General features: G+C 33.8%; 1 protein-coding gene across 3 annotated transcripts; it reads left to right on the forward strand.

Moving 5' to 3' along the window:
* The first annotated feature begins 1,331 nt into the window (after window positions 1-1,331).
* Window positions 1,332-20,853, forward strand: LOC139691809 (T-cell immunomodulatory protein). Of its 3 annotated transcripts, none has more exons than XM_071589681.1 (12): window positions 1,332-1,611; window positions 8,307-8,400; window positions 8,540-8,699; window positions 9,563-9,771; window positions 9,996-10,202; window positions 10,429-10,710; window positions 13,001-13,199; window positions 13,325-13,474; window positions 13,560-13,710; window positions 16,156-16,417; window positions 19,692-19,865; window positions 20,721-20,853. In XM_071589681.1, exons 1-12 carry the CDS (start codon window positions 1,492-1,494, stop codon window positions 20,798-20,800), a joined length of 2,088 nt encoding a protein of 695 aa, XP_071445782.1. In that variant the 5' UTR covers window positions 1,332-1,491; the 3' UTR covers window positions 20,801-20,853. The 3 variants fall into 3 exon arrangements, with proteins under 3 accessions (XP_071445782.1, XP_071445783.1, XP_071445784.1); XM_071589683.1 differs by lacking the exon at window positions 1,332-1,611 and adding an exon at window positions 3,740-4,797; XM_071589682.1 differs by lacking the exons at window positions 8,307-8,400; window positions 8,540-8,699; window positions 9,563-9,771; ... (6 more) ...; window positions 19,692-19,865; window positions 20,721-20,853 and adding an exon at window positions 1,837-4,172.
* The last annotated feature ends 1,179 nt before the right edge of the window (window positions 20,854-22,032 follow it).

Here is a 22,032-nt window from a genome sequence, read left to right on the forward strand (position 1 = left end):
GAGGGAACCTCATTTATATACAAATTAAAACAAAGGATAGCACTGCACCCTGTGGAACGCCAGATGGGAAATATTGTGGAAGAGGCGTGGGAGGCTGAGGTGTAAAAGGAGCAGTTTGTTACAAAAGATTTCATAATTTTTTTGAGATAAATTGGCAATGGCTGAGTTGTTATTTTGTAAATGAGTCCCTCAATCCAGACTTAATCAAAATCTTTGGCCAGATCGAAAAAGGTAACCTCTGTACACATATGGTTATTGTAGCCAAAGACTAACTCTTTGACAATTTGGTGGAGTTTTAACGTACATCTACAGAAGCCCATTTGTTCTGGTCAAAGAATATCTTCGATAAAAGGGTGTAGTTGACATAGCATTACTCTTTCGAATAGTTTTGAAAGGGTCGGGAGAAGGCCTATTGGCCGGAAGGAATTTTGATCAGAGTAATCCTTGCATGGTTGCGATAATAAAATTATTTTTGCTGATTTTCACAGTGGGAGTTAGGTAGAGATGAAGCTAATAATATAGCGGGGTAAGTGTTTTAGGCATCCGTTAGATATGCGGTCAGTGCCAGGTGCTTTCTTCGGGGTAATGTATAAAAGCGATGCTTTCCTTGGGAGCCGTAAGTTCAGGTTCAGAAATTGGGTTAAATTGAAGGGAAGTATCTGAATCAAGCACCTCAGTTTTTAGCGGGGATAGTGCAGAGTTGGTGAAACAGGAGGCTAAGGTGTTAGCAAACAGTCGCTCGTTCCTGGTTCGTCGTTGCTACTGTGCGGCCATATCGGAGAGGAGTGAGGGGTGCCTTCTTTGAATGGAGCTTTAGGGACAGACGGAGTAGTCTTCAAGGGAAAGCGAGGCGATGTATTTCTCCCATCATTCTGCCCGTTGCCGGTGAATTTTGTAGTGTTGAAATACTAAGCTTATATAGTCATGTATTAATTGTGCCGACTCTATACCATTTGTTAGTTGGTAAAGAGATTGTCATGCCACAACTAATGGAATTTTCAACACCAATGTTAATCACTGCGTATATTTATAGCAATTTATATAAAATATTGCCTGATTCAGAAGTATAATCAAAACTAGTTTCCCGTCCTAAATCGAATGAGAATCCATTTTGGGAAACAAATGTTACAGATATGTAACTATTTTGCGAATGATATAGGCTTACGCTTTTATCGATTCGGTTAATTTAACCGTTATCTCCCGCAAGGCCCGAAGTACTTTTAGGAATAGTTTATCTTTTTAAATGCGTTGAAGAGGCAACATCTTATGGAGGTGATATGATTCTTTACTATGTGAGAGTGAGTGAACGACCATTATGAGGATCACTGAAACAGCGCGCTAAACAAAAGTGTCACTCTCAGCGCAACTCTCAAAACAGTCTTTGATAGATGTGATGGTGATTTATTAAGTCATTTGTTGAGGATTGGACGGTATTTGTAACCATATACTGCCCATTGGTTTGAATTTGATGTTAAACTCTTTCATACCACGATGGATGCTGAAGAAGTACAGTCTTTGCCTTTGACTGTACCACTGTCTTCACCTTTTGCTGTTGCATGGTCTGAAGACGACAGTGTGTCTGTTTTGACCCCTAGAGGAACGTATGTTTTGGTAAGTTGATGTGGAATGAGGCACTGATCGAGTATCTTAAAATTCACATGAAGATTTTGGTTCCGAATTTGTTCGAAAATTATATCACGACAGTTAATGCTGCCTACATTAAGGCCAAAAGATATATATTTGACGTTTCACCACAGACTTTAAGATACTTAAATGTGATTGAGCATTGATCCAGTGTAATACACGAAGAATTAAATGTATACTGTTTATTGACAGGGTGGGCCCTGTTTTAGAAGAAAAACTGGAGCTAAGAAACACGCTTCGATGGAGAGATTTTCATGTATTAACGTATCCGGAATTGGAAGAAATGTTAAACGACACAAGTTTTTGATAACCATCGTGATCATGTCTTTAGGTTTTGTGTGTTGTGAAGCAAATGATATTACTAACTTAGTTTTTGGAAATGTTGTTGATAGAATGCCAGCTGCTTTTGGTGACTTTAACTCGGATAAATTAACTGACATGTTTGTTATCCAGAAGGACTCGAAAGCAGTGGAGGTGTTTTTAGGTAGTAGTCAAGAGCCACTTCTAAGACCTTCAAATTATAGCTGTGAGTTCAAGACTCTACATTTGACGAGTGTGGTTCCTGGTGATTTCGATGGTGATGGTAATATGGACATATTGATAACCAGTTTGAAACGGTCTGCTGCAAAATTTACTTTGGTTCATATTTTATGGGGAGGAATGAATCATATCAATTGCACAAAGGAGGAAAAGCCCATCATGAAAATGAAAGGGCAACCATTGGTATTGGATTTTAATCAAGATATGATAGCTGATTTATTTGGCATGGATATAAATGGAAGTAGAAGCTTCTGGATTTTTAACAAAAACAGAACAACCCCTCAAGCGATTCCAATGGAAAATAGTAGAGAGCAGATGCCACAGCTGAGATTTCCTCATTCTCATGCCTTCTTAGACCTAAATGGCGATTTCTCTTCCGATCTTTTCGTCACAACGGAAAGTAATTTTGAAATATGGTTTGGGAACGAAGACGGTAAACTTGAATTTAACACTACAATTTCATTGCCCCATGGTAATCTAGAGAAAGTTGGTCAGTCATTATTTTTGGATGTAGAACTCAAAGGTAAAATGGACCATGTTCTGCCAGTGTGTTTTGATTCTACGTGCTCCAATAGCTCTATTTATGTTTACTCGGGAAACCAGTGGCACAACTTAGCTGTTGATTTTCAAGACAAAGAAAAAAATGTGTGGGGCTTTGTTGTTCAAAGTGGTCAAAAATACATCGACACCATTACGGTTCGAGGAGGAGATTTTAACTTGGATGGGTACCCTGATCTACTGGCAACATTAAAATCTGTTGACCAGAATCCTAAGAGCTTCCTGTTAGAAAATGTTCCTTGTGGTGGTTGTGCATTTGGTCGAACTTTTTCGGTTCGGTGGAATGCTTTTCCGCCATATAACCGCAGTGTTTTAGGAACTTTTTTCGACTTCTATCAGAATGGAGTTCTGGATGTGATCATTGTACATCAACCTTCAAGTGGAAGTAAAGATCACTTCGAAATGGCTGCCTTTAAAAACGACCTAGATTATGACGCAAACTTTGTGAAAGTTACAGTTTTAGCTGGTGAATGTCAAGTTGGTAATAAAGACTATGGTTGTGTGGAAAGGGGAGGTGGGTGGGGAGAGCATGGTCCTAAATCCCGATACGGAGCAAATCTGCCGGGTCCCAGTGTTTCATATCACACCACTACTCAGGAGGGTGAAGTTCAGGAATCAACTGCAGCGCAGCTTTCTCAGAGTGCTCACTTTGCTTTGCAGCTTCCTTACTGTATCTTTGGACTTGGAAGGACCCCAAACTTTGTTGATGCTCTCACAGTAGGAGTGTCTTGGCCTCAGCCAGAAGGGCGTAAGCGTACTTGGACTCAAATTATTCCTAATTCCCAAGTTGTGGTTGTTCCTTGGCCAAGGGGGCAACCTTCTAAATGGCGGGCCCGGTTGTTTGTCACACCTTCTCGTCTTGTTCTTCTGACAGCAGCTGCATTGGTGGGGACATGCGCTTTAATAGCTGCACTAATTGCAGGCCTTCATTGGAAGGAAAGAAGGGAAGACCGCAAAGAAAAATTGCAAGAAGCTCACAGATTTCACTTTGATGCCATGTAATTGTTTGCCTTATTTATGTGACTATTTTATACGTAAACTGTGTTGTGCTTTAATATAGCTTTTGGAACAATTATGGACGAAGATAATTTTGGAAATCATCATTCCAAGAATACTGAGTAAACTAAGCATGAGAGATGAAGGTATAATATTTTGCCTGATTCATATGATAAGCACTTCAAATGCTAGATGCTGTGATAGTTATGAGGCTCCTCAGTGTTTTTTTCTGGTCATTAAACATGTGTATTCTTTACTCTATGCTTTTATTAATTAACATCCCCACCACATGACAATTATGCAGGTATCTACATATGCACTGTATTAGTAGGAATTATTAAATTGGAGCATTTTCTAAGTATTAGTTAAGAAATTAAATCAATCAAAGTCATTCTGTAAATTTTGTAAATAATCATTAAAGGTAATAAGAAATATGCCTGTATTATTTATTACAAATGTGTAATAATATTAACTTATATAAAGCTAATGAACTTCTAAATGAAATGTTTTTCACTGTTAATTTTTAGTATAGCTTGTCACTGCTGATTTTTTTATGAAATGAAATTATTGACTACTAATTTCAAAAGTTTATTGCATAAATATCCTAATTAAAATAATAGTTTCCTGTGTTTGTTTTTTACGGGACTGTTTATTTAATGAACTGTAAAAGGTTTCTTGATTCATGGGGCAATCTTTTACCTGTTATATAGGAATTATTTAACTTTGTTTCGGAATTATTATGATGATGCCTGATGTTTTTGGCATCATTATTCGGGTTTTATTAGTTAAAGTTGGAAAATTTGTGGTTAATAATTTCTAGTGTGGATTATTTTCCATGGCATCTTTAATGTTCCATTAAGGAATATTTTTGTGTGATACTTTTAACAGGCTAACTTTTATTATATTCCAAACAGTTTATATATCTTTTAATCATTGAACCATATTGATTAATTTGCCTTTAATTCGAATTTTCAATTTGTGATATAGGCATACATTGTGCATAATGCATATTGGAAGGAGTCTAAAAAATAGCATATGCTAATCCAATGAATGTTCTGGGTAAGGTACTCCTCTTCTGCCTTTACATTGTCCCTGGTTTTAATGTGGCCATAAAACATACAAAGATGAGGGATTAGAGAAAATATGATCATGCCATATCTTGAAAATGGAAGAAAGCACTGCATTTTAATATTTTTTGGTCCCATTAGTTTTGAGAACGTTTGCTAAGTGACTATGTATTGGTGGTAATTCTTAACAAATATAATATCTTACAGGAGCCATTTCAAAATGCATATCCTCACCTTTTGGAAGAGATTGACCGTAATATATTTGTGCTCTCTAATGAAATTCATGAAAACCCTCGCAGCATTTTATTTTCATAGGAATGTATTAAGAATTATGGGTGTTAAAAATTAACCCAAATATGGTGATTTTATATATACTTAGATGAATATGCAAATACCTTATGAAAGAACTTTAAAGTTGATAGAGTCATGAACTTTCTCATAAGTCTATGGAAGAAATGTGCAGAAGATGTCAAAATACAGAAGAGCAGTTAGTTAGCCACATTTGCATTCTTGTAGAATATCTAGGAAGATTTGTTTGATAAAATATTGCAGTTGTGATACTTGTTTGAATAAGGCTTAAACTTTTTCTTGGACTCAACTTGGATTCGATTTTAGGAGCTTGTTTTATTGCCTTTGTGATGCTTAGATTCTCAGTTGTGATATTTATAACAAATGACTTTGTCTACCTCATCATCATGGAGTTCCACTCATTTCAATCGAATTAAATAGCCATTCAATTATTATATAAGTTTATTACAGCAATGGCTGTTCCATGGAACTGCTGAAAAATGTTTACAGAATATGTGAACTTGGAAATTTCAAATTTTTGGGAGGTATGGATTCATGGTTTCCTAAATCCTGGGTTTTCAGGAATAGTCATCTTTTAGAAAGTTATTCATGGACTTTCTCTTCAATGGTATTAATTGTAGCAGAAAAAATGAGGAAAATCAGGTGGTTGCTTAGCTGTAATAATTTAATTTTCAGATATATTAATCAGCTTTAAATAACTTTGAAAGATAAACCCAATATCTTTGTAGTGGTGGCTACAGGTATTTTTGAGGCAGGGCTGTGTTCAATCAGTGCTAACTAGCAGAACTGCATATCGTCACTCCTTTTTTTAAATTTATTATCTAAGCCACAATAATTGTTTTGTTTAATATCACTCTATTTTTTCTGTTTTGTAATCCTGGAAAAACCATTTCCTGCATTTCACCACAGTTGACAATATTTCAGTTGGTCTATACCAACCTTCAGGTTGACTACTGTGGTTAGGATATACATGTACTCAAATGAGTTGTAAGATTGCTGGAATGTTTAATTGATTAGTTGGTAGCAATAGTAATTGAATAAAGAATTTACCTCAACAGTTTAGGCCTTAGGACAGTTTAAATTCCATTTCAAGATAAAACAACCCTTATTCTTGGGTATGATTTACTGCCATCAGCAAAGCAGGCAAACCTATTTCTCATCAGTTGATTCATGTTGGCATAGAACTTGCTATCTCAAATGGTCATAGCATAACCGCTCTACAAAGATTCAATTAGTCATAGGTCAAGGTGTCAGCATAACAGCATTATTATCAATTCAGGAAACTGAAATAGGAACACATGATGCATGATTCAGCACCCCATAAAATTTTTCTGGATTTCACAATATATTCATTAAATATCTTTATTAATTGAAACACTCCTGCTCAAATTAAAACATACTTCTACTCTGAAGCTGAATTAGCCAATAAAATCTTGAAAGTTGTGCTCAAAATTATTTGCTTGTGCAGATGGTTTTAATTTTGTAATTGAACGATGAAAACTCAGTTTGCAAAACTGTTTGAATTAGTCTATTGTCAGAGAATGCTTTCTTACCTTGAACATAATATTGTCATATATATTTTCCAACATGGTTTTCATGAGCAAAGCCCACTAGTATAGCTAGTTGCTACACTTTTAGTAAAATATTTTATCTCTTGGGTAATAAGATGGCAGTTCTTGACATGTTTGTTGACTTTGCATAAGCCTTTGGTAATATAAACTACATAATTCTTCTTAATAAAATTCAATCCTTTGGCACTATGGATATTGATCTGTGATTAAAATCCTTTCTAAAATGAGACAAATACTAACATGTAAGTATCATCCATGATAGCATTAAACTCTTTTCCTCCACAATTATGTCATAAGTCGTTCAAGGCTGCTCTTGGCCCCATACTGTACTGTTGCACATCAATGATCTGCCAAACTTCATAGATCCGCATGCCAGTATTCTTCTTGTGTTTCATCTGATGTCACTAACATTATTATGACCAAGCCAAATTTTGATTCTTTCTTGTGCCAACTTGGTGTCACAAAAACTATCCAAGTGGTCCCTGAGGAATACATTAAAACTTAAGAGTTGATTAATGATTCTTAATATAATTCTCTAATGTTAACAAGCATTTGCACTTGTTTCCTTTGAACCAGATGGTGAATATATGCCTCAAATTGATGAGATATATTTCCTAGGTGTTACTCTTGATAATCCCATAACTTGAAAATCTCATACAATGATGTTAGCTTCTTAACTTAGTTCCATGTTTTATCTTATTAGATCTTTTATATGACTGTGTCACCTGAATTTCTCTCATTGCTATATTATGGTCTATTCCTTTGGCCTTTGATGTATAAAATCAAATTTTGGGATTGATCTCCCACTTTCATTGCTGTTTTTAATATTAAAAAAATAGTTGTAACATTGATTTGTAATTAACCTTCTCGTTCTCAGTGTAGATCATTGTATATTTACTGGCAATTTAATTTGTAACATGATTGTATTTCATGAGTATACTAATCTATGTTAAAACTAACTTTGGCACCTTTACCAAATTTGAAAATGTGCTGAGTCATGTCACACAGCAATATGATGACTTACATATCACTACTGCCTATACTAATAAGGCTGCAAATGAACTAAAGCAGATAGGTGTACAATATTCCCCAGTGAAATAAATTTGCCAATGAGCACTATGATCTTAAAGAAAAAAATGAAGGACTATTTAGTTTCCAAGTGCTTCCATTTTAATTATGAATTTCTGACTTATTAAATTTGTGTGGTCTTGCAAATGTTAATTTTTTAGTGTTCATGTACATGTTCCAGATGATTCCAACTGTCCAAAGTGTTGTTTTTATGTATTATTCCATTCATTTAGCAAATAAATGGTATTACTCTTGTTACTAAAAAGTTGGCTTCAGTTTTCTAGTGTTTCTAATGAACTTTGTATCCACCTTAGTATTTTATGTGGTGCCCTCATTCTTTTCGACAGTTATTTTGATGGCAATGGTCCATTATGTATTCATTTTACTTGCTTCTGTATTATTTGCTTACGTCTGTTTTATTTTGAATTACCACTCAGAATGGTCAACCAGTTGGAAAGCATGCATGAAAATATTCGGTTATATATACTGGGATGCGTAATTTAAGAAGGGAACTCACCATTTTAAGTAATTATTTGGCAACTGTCTATTTCAGGTCTTGCAACCAACTGCAAATGATTTTATACCAATTTTTGATTTCAAGAGGTATTGGATTGCTGTCGAACAAAAAGTGCCTACTGAAAACTTAGGTATGGCTAGATGATTCTGTTGAGATTCACATTTTTTTAGAGTTTGGAAAGATTTTAAATGTTCATCTTGAGGTATAACATCCATTGGACGCAAATATTTTGAATTAAACTCTCACATTTATCTCTCTTATTTTCAAAGGAGTGGATCCCAACCACATCATCAACAAACTTGAGAAAGATGACTTTTATACCCTTGCGGTAGATATAAATCTCTCTCCTAATCTTGAGGCAACTGATCCTATTACTCCTTTTATTTCACAAGTAGCATGGTCATGCAAAGGAATGGTAAATTACGGAAGGTAAATCAGTAGGATTTTTATCTAAGAAAGTCTTAAATTTTTAATATTATTTGTCTCTTATCTATGTGCCAACTTAAGCATAGTTACTGTGGGAACAAAATTAACAGAAACCCAATAATAAAAAATAGAAAAAAATAGTAAAATCTCATCCCGTAAGAGAGCATTCACATTCAACATCAAACAGCATTATTCCACGGTATTGATGTTTCGATATATTCAACCTGTGTACACCTTTCTGGAGCATTTGTCATTTCATTTGCTTACCACTAGTGCTTTTGTTCATTGTGCATGTGGGTATTTTGTATCTGTTGATAGCTATTTTAATCCAGAAACTGTACCACAGTAACCAATCCAAAGGATAGTTTGATATGTGAAGGTAGAGCTCACTCGGTGCTAAGCCCTATACAGCATGTGAAATTCACAAATCAGGTTTGAGGGACAAATTCTTTATTCTGAGCCCTAATGGCTTCCCAGACAGATCTGTTACTCATAAAAATTACAGCTTGGGTGAAGTTGAAGATGCCCAGAGGTATCACTTGAAATCAAAAAGAGGGTTTCCAGTTAGTAGCCCAGTGCTCTACTGTGGGACTGCTATGCCTCTAATTTAGAAATGCCACAACAAACTGAATTACTAATTATTTCAGGACAATAAATTGGAAGGCAATATTTTAAAATTAAACTCAATTGATAACATGAAGATAACAAGAGAAAAATTGTTGTCAAAAAGTTGTCATCAGAAAGCTGGCTTATAGATTGGACAATATAAAGATTCCAGACTTCTTTATAGCATTTATTCTAAATTTAAAATTTCGAATATTATAATTGTGTTAATGTTCAATAATCAATTGGAATATTCTCTAAAGGTGCATCTTTGCTACACTGACAAACACAGGACTTGTCTGTTTGTATTACCTTCGAAACAGCAAGTGGATTATATGTTTAGAGTTCTCTCGGCCATTACGTGAATTTTTGGAAGGGTGTTGGGAAAAAGAGCCCAGAGATTTATGTTTATTAAGTGCCCCCAAGCAACTCAATTATTTAAAAAGGAGAGCCCTCCAAATGAAAACAACAGGTAAGGGAAAAACTGATTGATTGCTGATTTAAACAAAGATTTTCATAATGAAAAAGGTATATATTTCAGCTTCTTTTCTTAATACTTCTAGTTCAATCTCTAGTTCTGTTTTTTGATTAATATGAAATATAAAAGAATTTCACATTTAGTGTAAGAATGTTTAATTAGCAGCATCATAGAGCTGTTAATTAAGTATCACTTTTTTAATGCAACTGATTCTTTAGTTATAGGTTGGAGTCAGACATTCAGTGGTGCAAATTCAGTCTTTTCATATTTTCTTATGGGACAGGCAAATGGTGATATTATAATCTGGAAGTTGCCTGTTTTATCAGTGAAGGAGTCTAAAATAGTGCCAAAATTTATAATGACTTTCAAGTCAAAGCTTGTAAGATTGACTTGCTTATCCTGGCACACCCTTAGTGGAAGCAAAGGTAATGCAATTTATTATTAAGGCATTTATGCATTAATAAGACTTCTGGTTGCCATACCATAATAGTGAGTTATTTAGAAAGTGTGAAAGTGAATCTGCTATAGTTCATACTCAAAATATTATTTTTTTAATTTTGCAACATTTTGTATGCATTGTTTTTATGAAATGTTAAAATATTGTTGGTATGTATTCTTTTAGCATTGCTGACAGACTGTGTACTTTTAAAGGGATCCTGACTGCTGGTGATCATTGTGGAATCATCAGATTATTCAATTTGCAGTTAAATCCAATGAATACGGTGGAATTGGAATTGGTTAATGAAGTGGACATTTGGCCAGATCCTGATAATATACCAGTTAAAATGCTGAAGTGTCTTGGTGATGGATCTAATTTAAGTGATAGATGCATCACCGCAGTCAAAGGAAATTTTTTCGTTTTGATGTCTCTTAATGATGATGGAACTGTTGCCCATCGAACTTCTCTTCATGTGGGAAAATTTAGTATTACAGGTGAGTAATGAAATTCCAAAGTTAGCATTATTTAACTGCATTCAGGAAAAACAGGAAATAAAACGTTTTCCCGTAGTGGAATGGGCCACTTTAAGTGCAATATCTCCCTGGAACATCAATCATGTGCAGAGCCATTTTTAATAAATTTAAATTAGTTCCTTAATAAAATTTGATTATTTAGCAGAAGGATGCTTTTCTATTTTTAGATCTTTAAAACCACAATGCATTCACAAATCAACATCAAATTCATTTTCAAGAAAAAATTTTGGACAAGTATTTTATAGCTATTAGCCTCAAAAAAATATATTGTAACAACTATTTCATAAGTATTCTTGAGTATTGTTGATGAGGAGGGTACAGAACCTCCCCCACATGCTATTCATGGGTTATTTGAGCCTTTGATGAAATGAGCACCATCAAGTTTTGCATTGCATCATATTGCTGTATCTTGCATGAGCAATCTTTTGAATTTGAAAAATGCCTCTCTTCTTTGAAGTCCTAAACGCTCTTGTTTCTGAAACCAAGTTGGAAGTAAATATTTCCAGCTAAAATTACAGAGTTTGTGTGGAGTTTTGAGCCTATACTCCATGATTTAATGTGAAAATAAAGCAAACTAGCAATTGAGTCAACCTTTGCATAACAATCTTGAACAATGTTACGTGCCTTTCATGACAACTTAGAATATGAAAAATTAGTTGGTAATGTCCATCTGACTCCTCATCAATCAAACAATGTTTTCCCCTCAAATGGTTGAAACAGGCTTAAAATGAAAATTTCATTCGCAGGGCTTATATGATGTTTAAAAATTAGTCCATGCTTTACTTGCAATGCTTAGTATTACCAGTTCTTTGATATTCACTTAGTCATTTGAAAATGTTGTGTAATTTTTATCTATTATAGCATCAATCTATTAATTTGTTAATGTTAACTCTCAAAAGAATGTGCTAAAAGATGTGGATCGTTAGGAGACAATTCACCTTATTAGTCAGCTAAATGAGACAGTGTGGGATGGGAAAAACTTTTTTCAAAATATTGTTATAATATTGGTTATGAGAAACTAAAAAAGTTCAACATTGTTAAAATACTAACCAAAAGTATCTTCACTTCACGAAATGAAAAAATCAAAGTTAGCGAAAAGATAGCAATTCCTGGTTAAGTAATAATAATAATAATTTCATTTGCCCAAGGATTGGTGTACAACAACAAAGTAGGACACATCTTTAAAAAAATAGAAATTCAAAGCATTCATACACAAATAAATTTGTTTACACAAAGAAATTGTAGGTTTAGATGCAATGACCCAAATAGTCTTATTTTGCAGTTTAAATATGACTTAAGAGAAAGGAGATAAACCCCAGAGAGTGATACCATGTGAAATATTGGTGTAGATAGGGCCATAGTAAAGCATTAGTACCATGTCTTCGCTCACCGTTTTCTTTAAAGTTATTTGGAGGAAACATGCTGAACTTAATTTTGCTGAAAGGTAGTTTATATGGGTTTCCCTGTCAAGTTTGAGTCCAAATGGATGCTGAAAAATTTGCACTCAAAACTAAGAAATTTAGAATATCAAAATAAGTATTGCCTGAATTTCAAAGAATTCTTGTTGTTTATGCCATTGCCAAGAGGTTTCTGACATTTATTCTTGCAGCAATGGGTTCTTCATTGTATCCTTAAAGTTCTTGAATTGAAGTTTGCCCTTCTTTAATGCTAATTTGTGATCACCATTGATATCTGTTTCTGGATAGATTTGAGGGTGCATGCATACCTGTTTATTCTTTATTCTCTGATTTTTAATTACAATTTGACGCCTTACGTCTCCAGGCATCTTCCAATAGTATCTTCTTTCTAGTCTAGTCTTGTAAGTCTTTCTAGTCTGGTCTAAGTTTAGTCTCGATACAAGTGTGTTTCCACCACTAATTGTAATTAGCACAGTGTAATTTTTCTTTGTTTCCATATTTCTTGACATTTACATCATGTTTTTAGTTAATTTTAGTTACATGATTGGAATATCAAAATAAGGATTGCCTGAATCGTAGAGATTTCTTGTTCTTTATGCCATTGTCTATAAGGTTGCCACTTTTATGGCTCCACCAATTAGGAGGGTGGAAAAATGTCCATAGTAAGCATTAAGAATATCTTAGCCACTGTGGCCACATTCGACATATTTGTTATGAATGGCAAAAAATGTAATAAATATAAGAAATTCACTTCTTTCATTGTTCTGTTATCCAATTTTTTTTCTTCAAGATTGCATTATTGTTTCATGTCACGTGCTTCTACATTTTTTTAGGTTGTGAAATTGTTAACAATTCTACTATTGTTCTTGCATCACAAAATGGGTGTATGACCCGAGTTGATATAAATAAAGAAGAAAATAAGGAAATAAATGTTGATGTCAAGGAGTTGACTAGCAGCATAGACTTATCTGATAAAATATGCCATGGATTTGGAGCTTCACATAATAAAATGATTTGGATTATGGTTAATAGGTAATTAAACCTTTTTATTTGTGATATTTTTAATGATTTAGTGTATTTTATTTCATCGAGGAATGAATAATGCATATAATATTTGCGTTGAATGAGTCCTGACAATAAGTATTTCTTATATGCAGCATTTACAAACCTTTTGATCATCTGATCCTGAGATATCCTACAACAGCTGTGCTTTTCACCTTGGGATTCATTCCTGATCCATTAAGTATTTTAAAGAAAAATCCAACTTTGTGTTTAACCAATTATTGGGATTGTTTTGAAACTTTAAGGTGAGGAATTATGATTCCATGTTATTCATATAAGCTTGATGATATGAAGTAAACAGTTAAAGTGATTTCATAATTACTTCCTTAGAATACTTGTGGCCAGGGGTAAGTATTCAACTGCTGAGGTCAACACTGAAAATCTGCTTTCTCAAAGCATCTACCAGTTGTGCTGTAGCCTTTGGACTTTCCAGATTATTTCAAAATATCGTTCCCAAGGAAGTGAGCTTACTGATGAAATGGTAATACTTCAAAAATATTTAAGTTATTCTTGTTATGAATGCAAATTAGATAAAAAATGAAAATTTTCAAACATTCCACGTTTTACTTTCTAAAAACTAATGTTACAGTTCATAGGTCAGCATATTTCATTAAACACAGTAAATTTCTTTTTAATGGTTACATGATAGTATTTAGGTAAAATTCTACATTTTACTCATTATTAATCCTGTCCCCCAAAAGGATAAATCAGTATGATGTAGGAACTATTGGACCATAATTTTGATCTTGCCTGTAGCAAAGGTAGTACTTCGGATCATAAAAAGATAGGAATGAGGAAATGAAAATAACTGTTCTGTTGCTAAGATTAGTTTAGATTTAGAAAGATGAGGATTATACACTCCAACCAGGATGTAATCATTTGTTTATTGGATTGTAAGTAGGGTTTTGTGTATTTGACACACCTAAAGAATGCATTCAACTGTAGTCACAGGCAGCCTATCTGAAACCTATATCAGACTGCACTTATGCAAATATTTGATAAGGAATCAGGATGCTGATAGGGTTGTCCATTACAACATTTGTCTATCTCTTTCCCATAACTTATATTCTGTGTATGGTCTCTGAATTTCGTGAGCAGAATCTTAGACAACTGCTACAATTACTACCTGTTTATTTGCAAAAGTGGTATATAGATGAATGGATTTATCTACTCCCATTTTCAATGTTTTCTGGTATAGCTTCCCTTAATTGTCCAGAGCATAAGATATGTATATTTAAAATGAAGTTGGAAAATTGCAGAATCCTTGTAATTATCCTTTGGTTGTATCATTTTCCATGGCTATACTTCTTCTCAATATCACTGGCATAGGGTATAATTAAGAAGATAGTAAAACACTTCATGCATTTTGAAAGTGTTGTAAACAAGAGTAGAAGAATAACTTCGGAAATGCATTGAAAAATTGCTTGGATTAAAATAGGTTTTACCTGGAGGAAATTTGACAGGTAATGAAAGTAAAGATTTGAAGAAAAGATTAATGAACTATTTGATATGGAGCATAATTTTTTATGACTCTGAAAGATGTTGACGCAATAGAATAAGTGTAAATTGGGGGACTTTGAGATGTTGATGATAATGTTTGGGGGAAACTGGGAAAAATACACTTGACAGAAATAAAAACAAATGAAGATCTAGGCATGTAATAGGTGGAGAAGAGTTTTTTTTTTAGAAATCCATAGATGGTAAGAAAGGTGGATTCAAGGCAAAATGTGTGGCAATTGAATGTTGTTGAATACTCTGATGAAGAGGAAAATTGTCGAGTAAGTGAGGTGGAGAGTGGCAATAGTAGGAATATTGGATGGAACAAAAGAAAGTTGAAAGTATGTAGTGTTAAATAGTTGTTTCTTGCAGAACTTTATTTTTTGAGTATTCACTGTCATATTAGACTGGGCTTAGGTGTGTTACAGTGCTAGTGTAGCAGTCTCAAGATCCATCAAATGCGTACATTAACCAATAGGCTTCTGTTAATTATCCATTTTACAACTTTAGTGATTTTTAAAGGATTTTCAAGAAGTGATGTTACCCTTTACATGTTTTCCATTGGTGCAATTGGGTATCATAACAATTTGTCAATAATTCCAGAGTTATAATGAGTATGAACAAGGCTAATTTAACTTATTGAAACAGCTTGTATCTACTGTGTCAACCATTTGCTGATTTCCGAAGGCTCATCAATGGATCTTTATAGTTTAAAACCTCATGGTATGTTGTTGACAACATGTTGCAGGGCCCATATGTAAAATGGAATTACAATACTAAGGAGTAAAAGGAGTATGTTAATCTTTCAGTTAACTCAAATCCTCTGCTAATCCTTTAACTATGCTTTAAGTAAATGCATGATTTATAAATGTTAATATTGTTACAAATGATGCTATTCTAACAAATAAAATGAACATGCATAGTTTGGTACATAAATAAGGGTTCATCATTTTAAGGACTTTATGTAGAATGAAATATCTGAGCCAAAAGTTTTCCTTTAAGAATACTGAAAGTTTGTGTGGGGAATCCTTGATTTAAATATGACGTAGTTAAATCCTTAAGGTTATGTAATGTCATCCAATTAACCTTTCGATGGAGGGGTTTCATCTTATATTATTTAGTTGAGGAAGTATGTTCATTGGAAAAGTAAGTAGTTTTTTCAAAGAGCATGTGAGTCAACTGTAATATTGTGGGACCTCTGGTTTAATATGTGATTTGTTTTAAAAAAAGATTTCTCTTTTATTTAGCCTTTGAAACTCTGAAAAATTTAAAAAGTATTACTATTATGGCACAGGATTGCTATATCTGAATTGAGTGGATATCTTGAATTGTATTGGATTGGATCAAGCTACATAGTTACCTATGTATTTTAAAGTAATCATTCCATCAGTATTGTGAATTTAGAGTAATCATGTTCTTATCTTTACAGAATAAGACAATACGAAGATTAGAAGATGCAATTTTTGCACACCATGCTTATAGCGTACTCCAGAAATTGTCTTCCAGTGATCTAAAATGCCTCTCAGAGTCACATTTACAAAGCTTTGGCCTCTTCTACAAATGGATGCAAAAATTTGTCTCTGAATGTGAGGATAATGCAGAACATATTAAATCCCTACTTAATCTTATCTCCAATCAAGATGGATTTTCATTACTACCATTGAAGGAAATGTGTAGCCTTTGTGGAGAAAATATCCTTTTCAATTTAATTTTTTGCCAGTATTCACATATTTTTCTGTACTGCCTTATTACTTTGATGAATGAAATATTTACTTCCATTTCATCATACTTGCTTACCCTTCATGCCATGCACTTTAGGATACCCCAGTATTAGGTCATCTTAAAGTAATTGAAATTAAATTATTGAATTATTAACTTTGTAATTCCACATACTTTATTTTAAAACATGTCCCAGATTTCAACGTCAAATGTAATCATCAGGTCAGGTACCTGATAATGGCGTTCAACGTTGAAACCTGGGTCATGTTTTTAAATAAAGTGTATGGAATTACCAAGTCAATAATTTCATTTCAATATGTCATGCAAATTCCATGAAGTTACGTCAGAGACAACAAATATTTAAGAAATTTAACTCTTGCAAACATCTTCAATTCTGCCATATGCTTGAATACAACTTTTTCTTCTGTCACATTCAAGTATTTATGTGATTATTCTCTTTGGTTTCTAAAACTCAAATCCCATGTCTTTGGAGTATCCTTGACCATTTTTAACTTCTTTTCAGAATAAGACTCTAGGTGATTTTCTCAGTCTACCTCATTCTCTCATTTCATTTACACTCCTCATCATGCATGCACCTGCTAACATACACAAAATCATGAACTTAAGTGCCCATAAAAGGAGTCTTGGAAAGGGTGGGAAAAATAAAACAGCCACCAGCAAACATAATTTGGTGGGGATATGGAATAGTATGAGGGTTAATCAATAAATATCCTGCAAAACTGAATACAGGGAATTATAATCAAAGTAGCCTCTTGAAGAATTTGATGGCTTGAGGCTGTACTTTGTAAAAATTCATGATCACTGAATAAATAAACTTATATTTTTTCACAAAAAACTGAAGCAGTTAATGCGACTGAGAAAGTGATAGAAAATTCAGGTACTCAATCCTCATTTCTAAAAGATTTTGGGTCCCTACTAAAGTTATGTGTAGAGCAAAATTATTTTCAATTCAATGGGGAATACCACCAGCAAATGGAAGGATTGGCAATGGGCTCACCCATTGCCATTTATTGCATCTCCTGGCTGACCTATTTATGGACGATATGGTAAAAAACCTATTTAAAGAGTGCTCTGATATTTTGAAATAAAATTTATGGCTGGTACAGGTATGTTGATGGTATGGTGAGACAGCTAGACATTTTTTGAGCACTCAAAACACCCAGTTTAAACATATAAATTTCACCCGTGAGAAATAAATCAAGGGAAAGCTCAATTTCCTTGATATCACAGTCTCAAAAACTAGCAAAGGATGCGAGTTTTCAATTCACCAGGAAAAAACCTCCTCTGACCGTGTTATCCCTGTAACTCCCAACACCATATTTCCCAAAAGCTGTCCACATTTAATGTTGAATAGATTACTAAATATTCCACTTTAAAAATGTAATTTTTCCAAAGGACTTAAGTGAATGAAAATGATTGCAGTGAAAAAACAGATACAGTTTGGGCTTAATTTTTAGAATCCTTATTAAGAAATAATCTAAAATATTCATCCCGAGGTGATGAGAAAGAAAAATTTTGCTGTTGTAAACTTCCATACTATGGATGCATCTCTGATAAAATAGCCTATCTATTTCATAAAGACAACTTTTGGATAGCATGCAGTAACTGAAGCAACCTGCGAATGTTTTTGAGTACGAGTAAGGACAAAGTGGAAAACATGGGAAAAAGGGGCATTTACAAACTTTAATGTAAAGATTGCAACACAGTTTATAAAGGACAAACAGGAGGTCTTTCAAGCTACGCACCAAGGAACACAAGCAGAATCTCCAGAACGGGAATGTCACCCAATCTCATTTCGCCAAGCAACTATGGGAGATGGACCATAAGAATGACTATTCCAAACATGCTGGAACAGTTAGAAATAACAAGCGAGTGTATTTCTGGACATTTGGTTAATGAAAACATCTTCGTTTGATACTCACCTCTGTTGGAAGTTTTGTTGTCCATCAGCAAAGTGAATTCATGAATTCTGTGTCTTCCTCCCTCCCCCCTGTTCATAATCCTTTCCTTCCTACGCATTGTCTCTTCCCCTCCCCATCAGCCACCTTATTGTAACAACCCATGCCCCTCCCCCACGCGGCCGCATTATAAAACTTAATTTTCTGAAGAAAATATAATTTTACAGGGCTCAATTATTTCTTTCGGGTGTATTTTTTGTTGAAAAATCTTAAAGCCTAATAATGCAAGCTTTTTCTCAGAGTATACAAGGCTGCGTGTATTTGTGTGTGTCAGTATGCATGTGTTTGTGTATGTTTATATATGCACCTTCCAGATTTCATTTTGAATACATTCTGTTAATATCTTTAGTAATCATTACTTTAAGATCTAATCCTGTGATTTCGGACTTTTATTTATCAACATATCTATTCCTTTATCTTCCTTGTTTTGATAAACTACAACCTTTGATTTGGGAAAGCACTTGTTTCAACTTGAATTGTTCATGGTGTATTATATTGAGTTTTGTATTACATTATTTTGTGTTCTGGTTTTATTCCTTGGAATATATATATATGTATATATATATATATATATATATATATATATATATATATATATATATATATATATATATATATACACATTCAAACACGAAATCCCGCCAAACGGCGAATAAATACTCATATATACAGAAACATATATAAGGAAAAGGGATAGGAACAAATTCACTGTACTGTTTGATTGCTTTATAAATATATATGATGAATCAAAAGTGATGGCTTTTGTTTGTCACCTCTATTGTGTTCGTCCTTTATACGTGTTCCTATCCCTTTTCCTTATATATGTTTCTGTATATATGAGTATATATATATATATATATATATATATATATATATATATTTATACTGGCTGAAACCATTAGCTTTGAGTATTTCATAATTTATTTTTATTTGTAGTGTGTAATTACAACTTCAATCATAATATGGATCAACAAACAAAAGCCATCACTTTTGATTCATCATATATATTTATAAAGCAATCAAACAGTACAGTGAATTTTGTTGGCCAAGAATTCTCATGATAAACTTAGTTACTTCTTTATATAACATTTGGAAGGTGTCTACAGTTTTGAAAAATATCCTGATGATATGAGTTGTAGAATATTTGTGATATCACCCATTCAGCATGAATGGAAGTTTTAATTATTGATGTTGACTCTTTGTCATAATTTTTATAATACTCTTTTAAAATGGGTATATCCTTGACTTGAAAACTATTCGCTTGTACATGTGGAAATGAAGCATTGGAAAAATGCTCAATGTGATGCAGATGTTTCACACCAAGAAGGTAGTTGTCAAGGAACTGGTCACTGTATGCCTCGCTGTTCCATAAGTCTCATACAGTGCTCTGTGCCGTATCGAATCTGCAATGTTTGCTCAGCATTGGCCAATCAAAATTTGGGTGAGTATATTATTGTAGTCAGTTTAAGGCTGTTTGGCAGACATAATAGCATATACTGTGTAAGTCAAATATTTTATCATTCCCTTGCTAGCTTACTTATACCTTGTTTCTTAAAGCTTTCTTTGGCACATCTATACCCTCTGCAGTAAGTGCCAATAATAGTAATATATTATATGTTATTATACTATATATATATATATATATATATATATATATATATATAACTTAATTTATTAAATTAATTACTTATGGAAATTTAGACTTTTCCCTGTAGTTTTAATCAATCATTACGTTTAATTTCTCCACGAGAATCTTGATATTTGTGTTTAAGTCACCATGTGTATTCATCTAGAGAAATGTGATTTAGCCAGCACATTAATTTCTGCAAATGATTTTTGTATTCTTGATCAAAGGATGATTCCCACTTGGGGTGTATTCGAAAATACGTTTTTTTAAATCTTTTCAATTCCTTGGCGGAGTGAATTTGGCAATCCCTCTATTCAAGAGAAAGAGCCAGGCAACACATTGGGCTTTCAATGGTGACTGCATTCAGAAGGGAAATAAAGCACTAAAAGTCCGCATATCATAGAGGTATCTGCTTACATACCCTGAGTGTGTTGTGCTCTGGGGGCCCAAGACAGACTCAGTTGAAGATCCCATTATTGGTAGCACTGTAAAGAAATGAGCCGAAACCCAAAAGCATTATATGAATCTGAGAATTTTTTAACATACTATATTTAGGGAAGTTTCTAGACGCATCCGTCCCTATATCCCATTCAGTGTATCCTTTTTTTAAAACCATTGAAATCTTTATTATTAGTATGCCCAGTTATAACTACTTTTATCCTTTTGCAGTTCACATGGATAATCCAGTATGCATTTTTTGTCATGGAAATCTTAATTTGGATGATCGAGTGCTGCTACAGGAAACATGAGCCATTTTTCTTTCTTTATGTATATATTCCATTAAAGATCAAATAAATTATTACTTAAGCTATTCTACCTTTGATTCATTCATTATTAATATGTATAGTTCTGCAATAGTAATAAATATGTTTTTTCGCCATCACCAATGAGAGCAAAGGTCAGACAGAAAGGTGATGGCTTCAGTTTTCTGGGATGCGAAGGATTCTGTTGATAGATTATCTTCCCATTGGTCAAATAATTACTGGGTAATACTATGCTAATCTCCTGGACCAACTACATCAAAAGATACACGAAAAAAGGCCAGGTTTGGCAAGGAAGAACGTTATCTTTCATCAAAAAAATGCTTGCCCATGCACAAGTGTCGTTGCCATTGCAAAAATATGGGAACTAAGATAACTGTTGCCACACCCATGTTATTCACCTCATTTGGCTCCATCAGATTTTCATCTCTTCTCCAAGCTCAAAATTTTCCCTCATCGGTAATGGGTTTTTAATTGTCTAAAAACTACCCTTGGTGATAAAGCTCCCACGAACACTCCTGTTTTGTAAGCAAAGTAAAAGCTCTCCTACTAAATAAATGCTTTTAGTTTTCAGGAATTGATGGAACAATGAAACTGGATTTCAGTTTGTTTATGTATTTCTTTTTATATGCACTGGCTAATATTTTGTATGTTTGCATATGGTGTGCCTAATATCTGAAAATTGATTGCTGAGCAATAAACTATTATTATAATGCAATTAGTGGGTTGCAGTACTCGAGGGGTGGAGCATTAGACTACTGACCAGAGGACCCGGGTTGAATACCCAGGCAATCCTCTCTGGAAGCTGCAGCTCCACTCAAGTTGTAATTTTTCAGGTACAAGATCTTCCTGGGAAAACTTAACTGGCACACGAAAAGGAACTGGCCTCCCTACCCTGATATATGAATTTCACACACTGTATAGGGCTTAGTATTGGGTGAACTCTACCATCTTGGCTCCAGCCAAGTATCATGACTTAGGAATGAGTCTTTTTTAACCTCATGTATAGTGCAGCAGAGTTAGATTACCAAAATGGGTTTGATGGCCAGAATTATTATGATGAGATATTAGGAGACATTTACCTCCACTGCAAGAAAGCTAGGCTACTAATCAATGAGAGTGAATCCATACTAATTGAGAGAACTAACAGCAAGGAGGAGGATATGATCATCTAAAGAGAAAGCTGAAATATTTTGAGTACTAATAATAGGCACCTTAGA

The sequence above is a fragment of the Hetaerina americana genome, unplaced genomic scaffold, assembly GCF_022747635.1.
Source record: "Hetaerina americana unplaced genomic scaffold, ioHetAmer1.1.p SCAF_4, whole genome shotgun sequence".
Classification (NCBI taxonomy): Eukaryota; Metazoa; Arthropoda; class Insecta; order Odonata; family Calopterygidae; genus Hetaerina; species Hetaerina americana.

Bases quoted from the DNA above. Each gene is read 5' to 3' on its own strand.
- LOC139691809 (XM_071589681.1), top strand. From the start codon at position 1,492: ATGGATGCTGAAGAAGTACAGTCTTTGCCTTTGACTGTACCACTGTCT. The intron at 8,700-9,562 runs GTAAATCAGTAG...TATTCTCTAAAG, and splicing joins GGAATGGTAAATTACGGAAG to GTGCATCTTTGCTACACTGA. The intron at 9,772-9,995 runs GTAAGGGAAAAA...CTGATTCTTTAG, and splicing joins CCTCCAAATGAAAACAACAG to TTATAGGTTGGAGTCAGACA.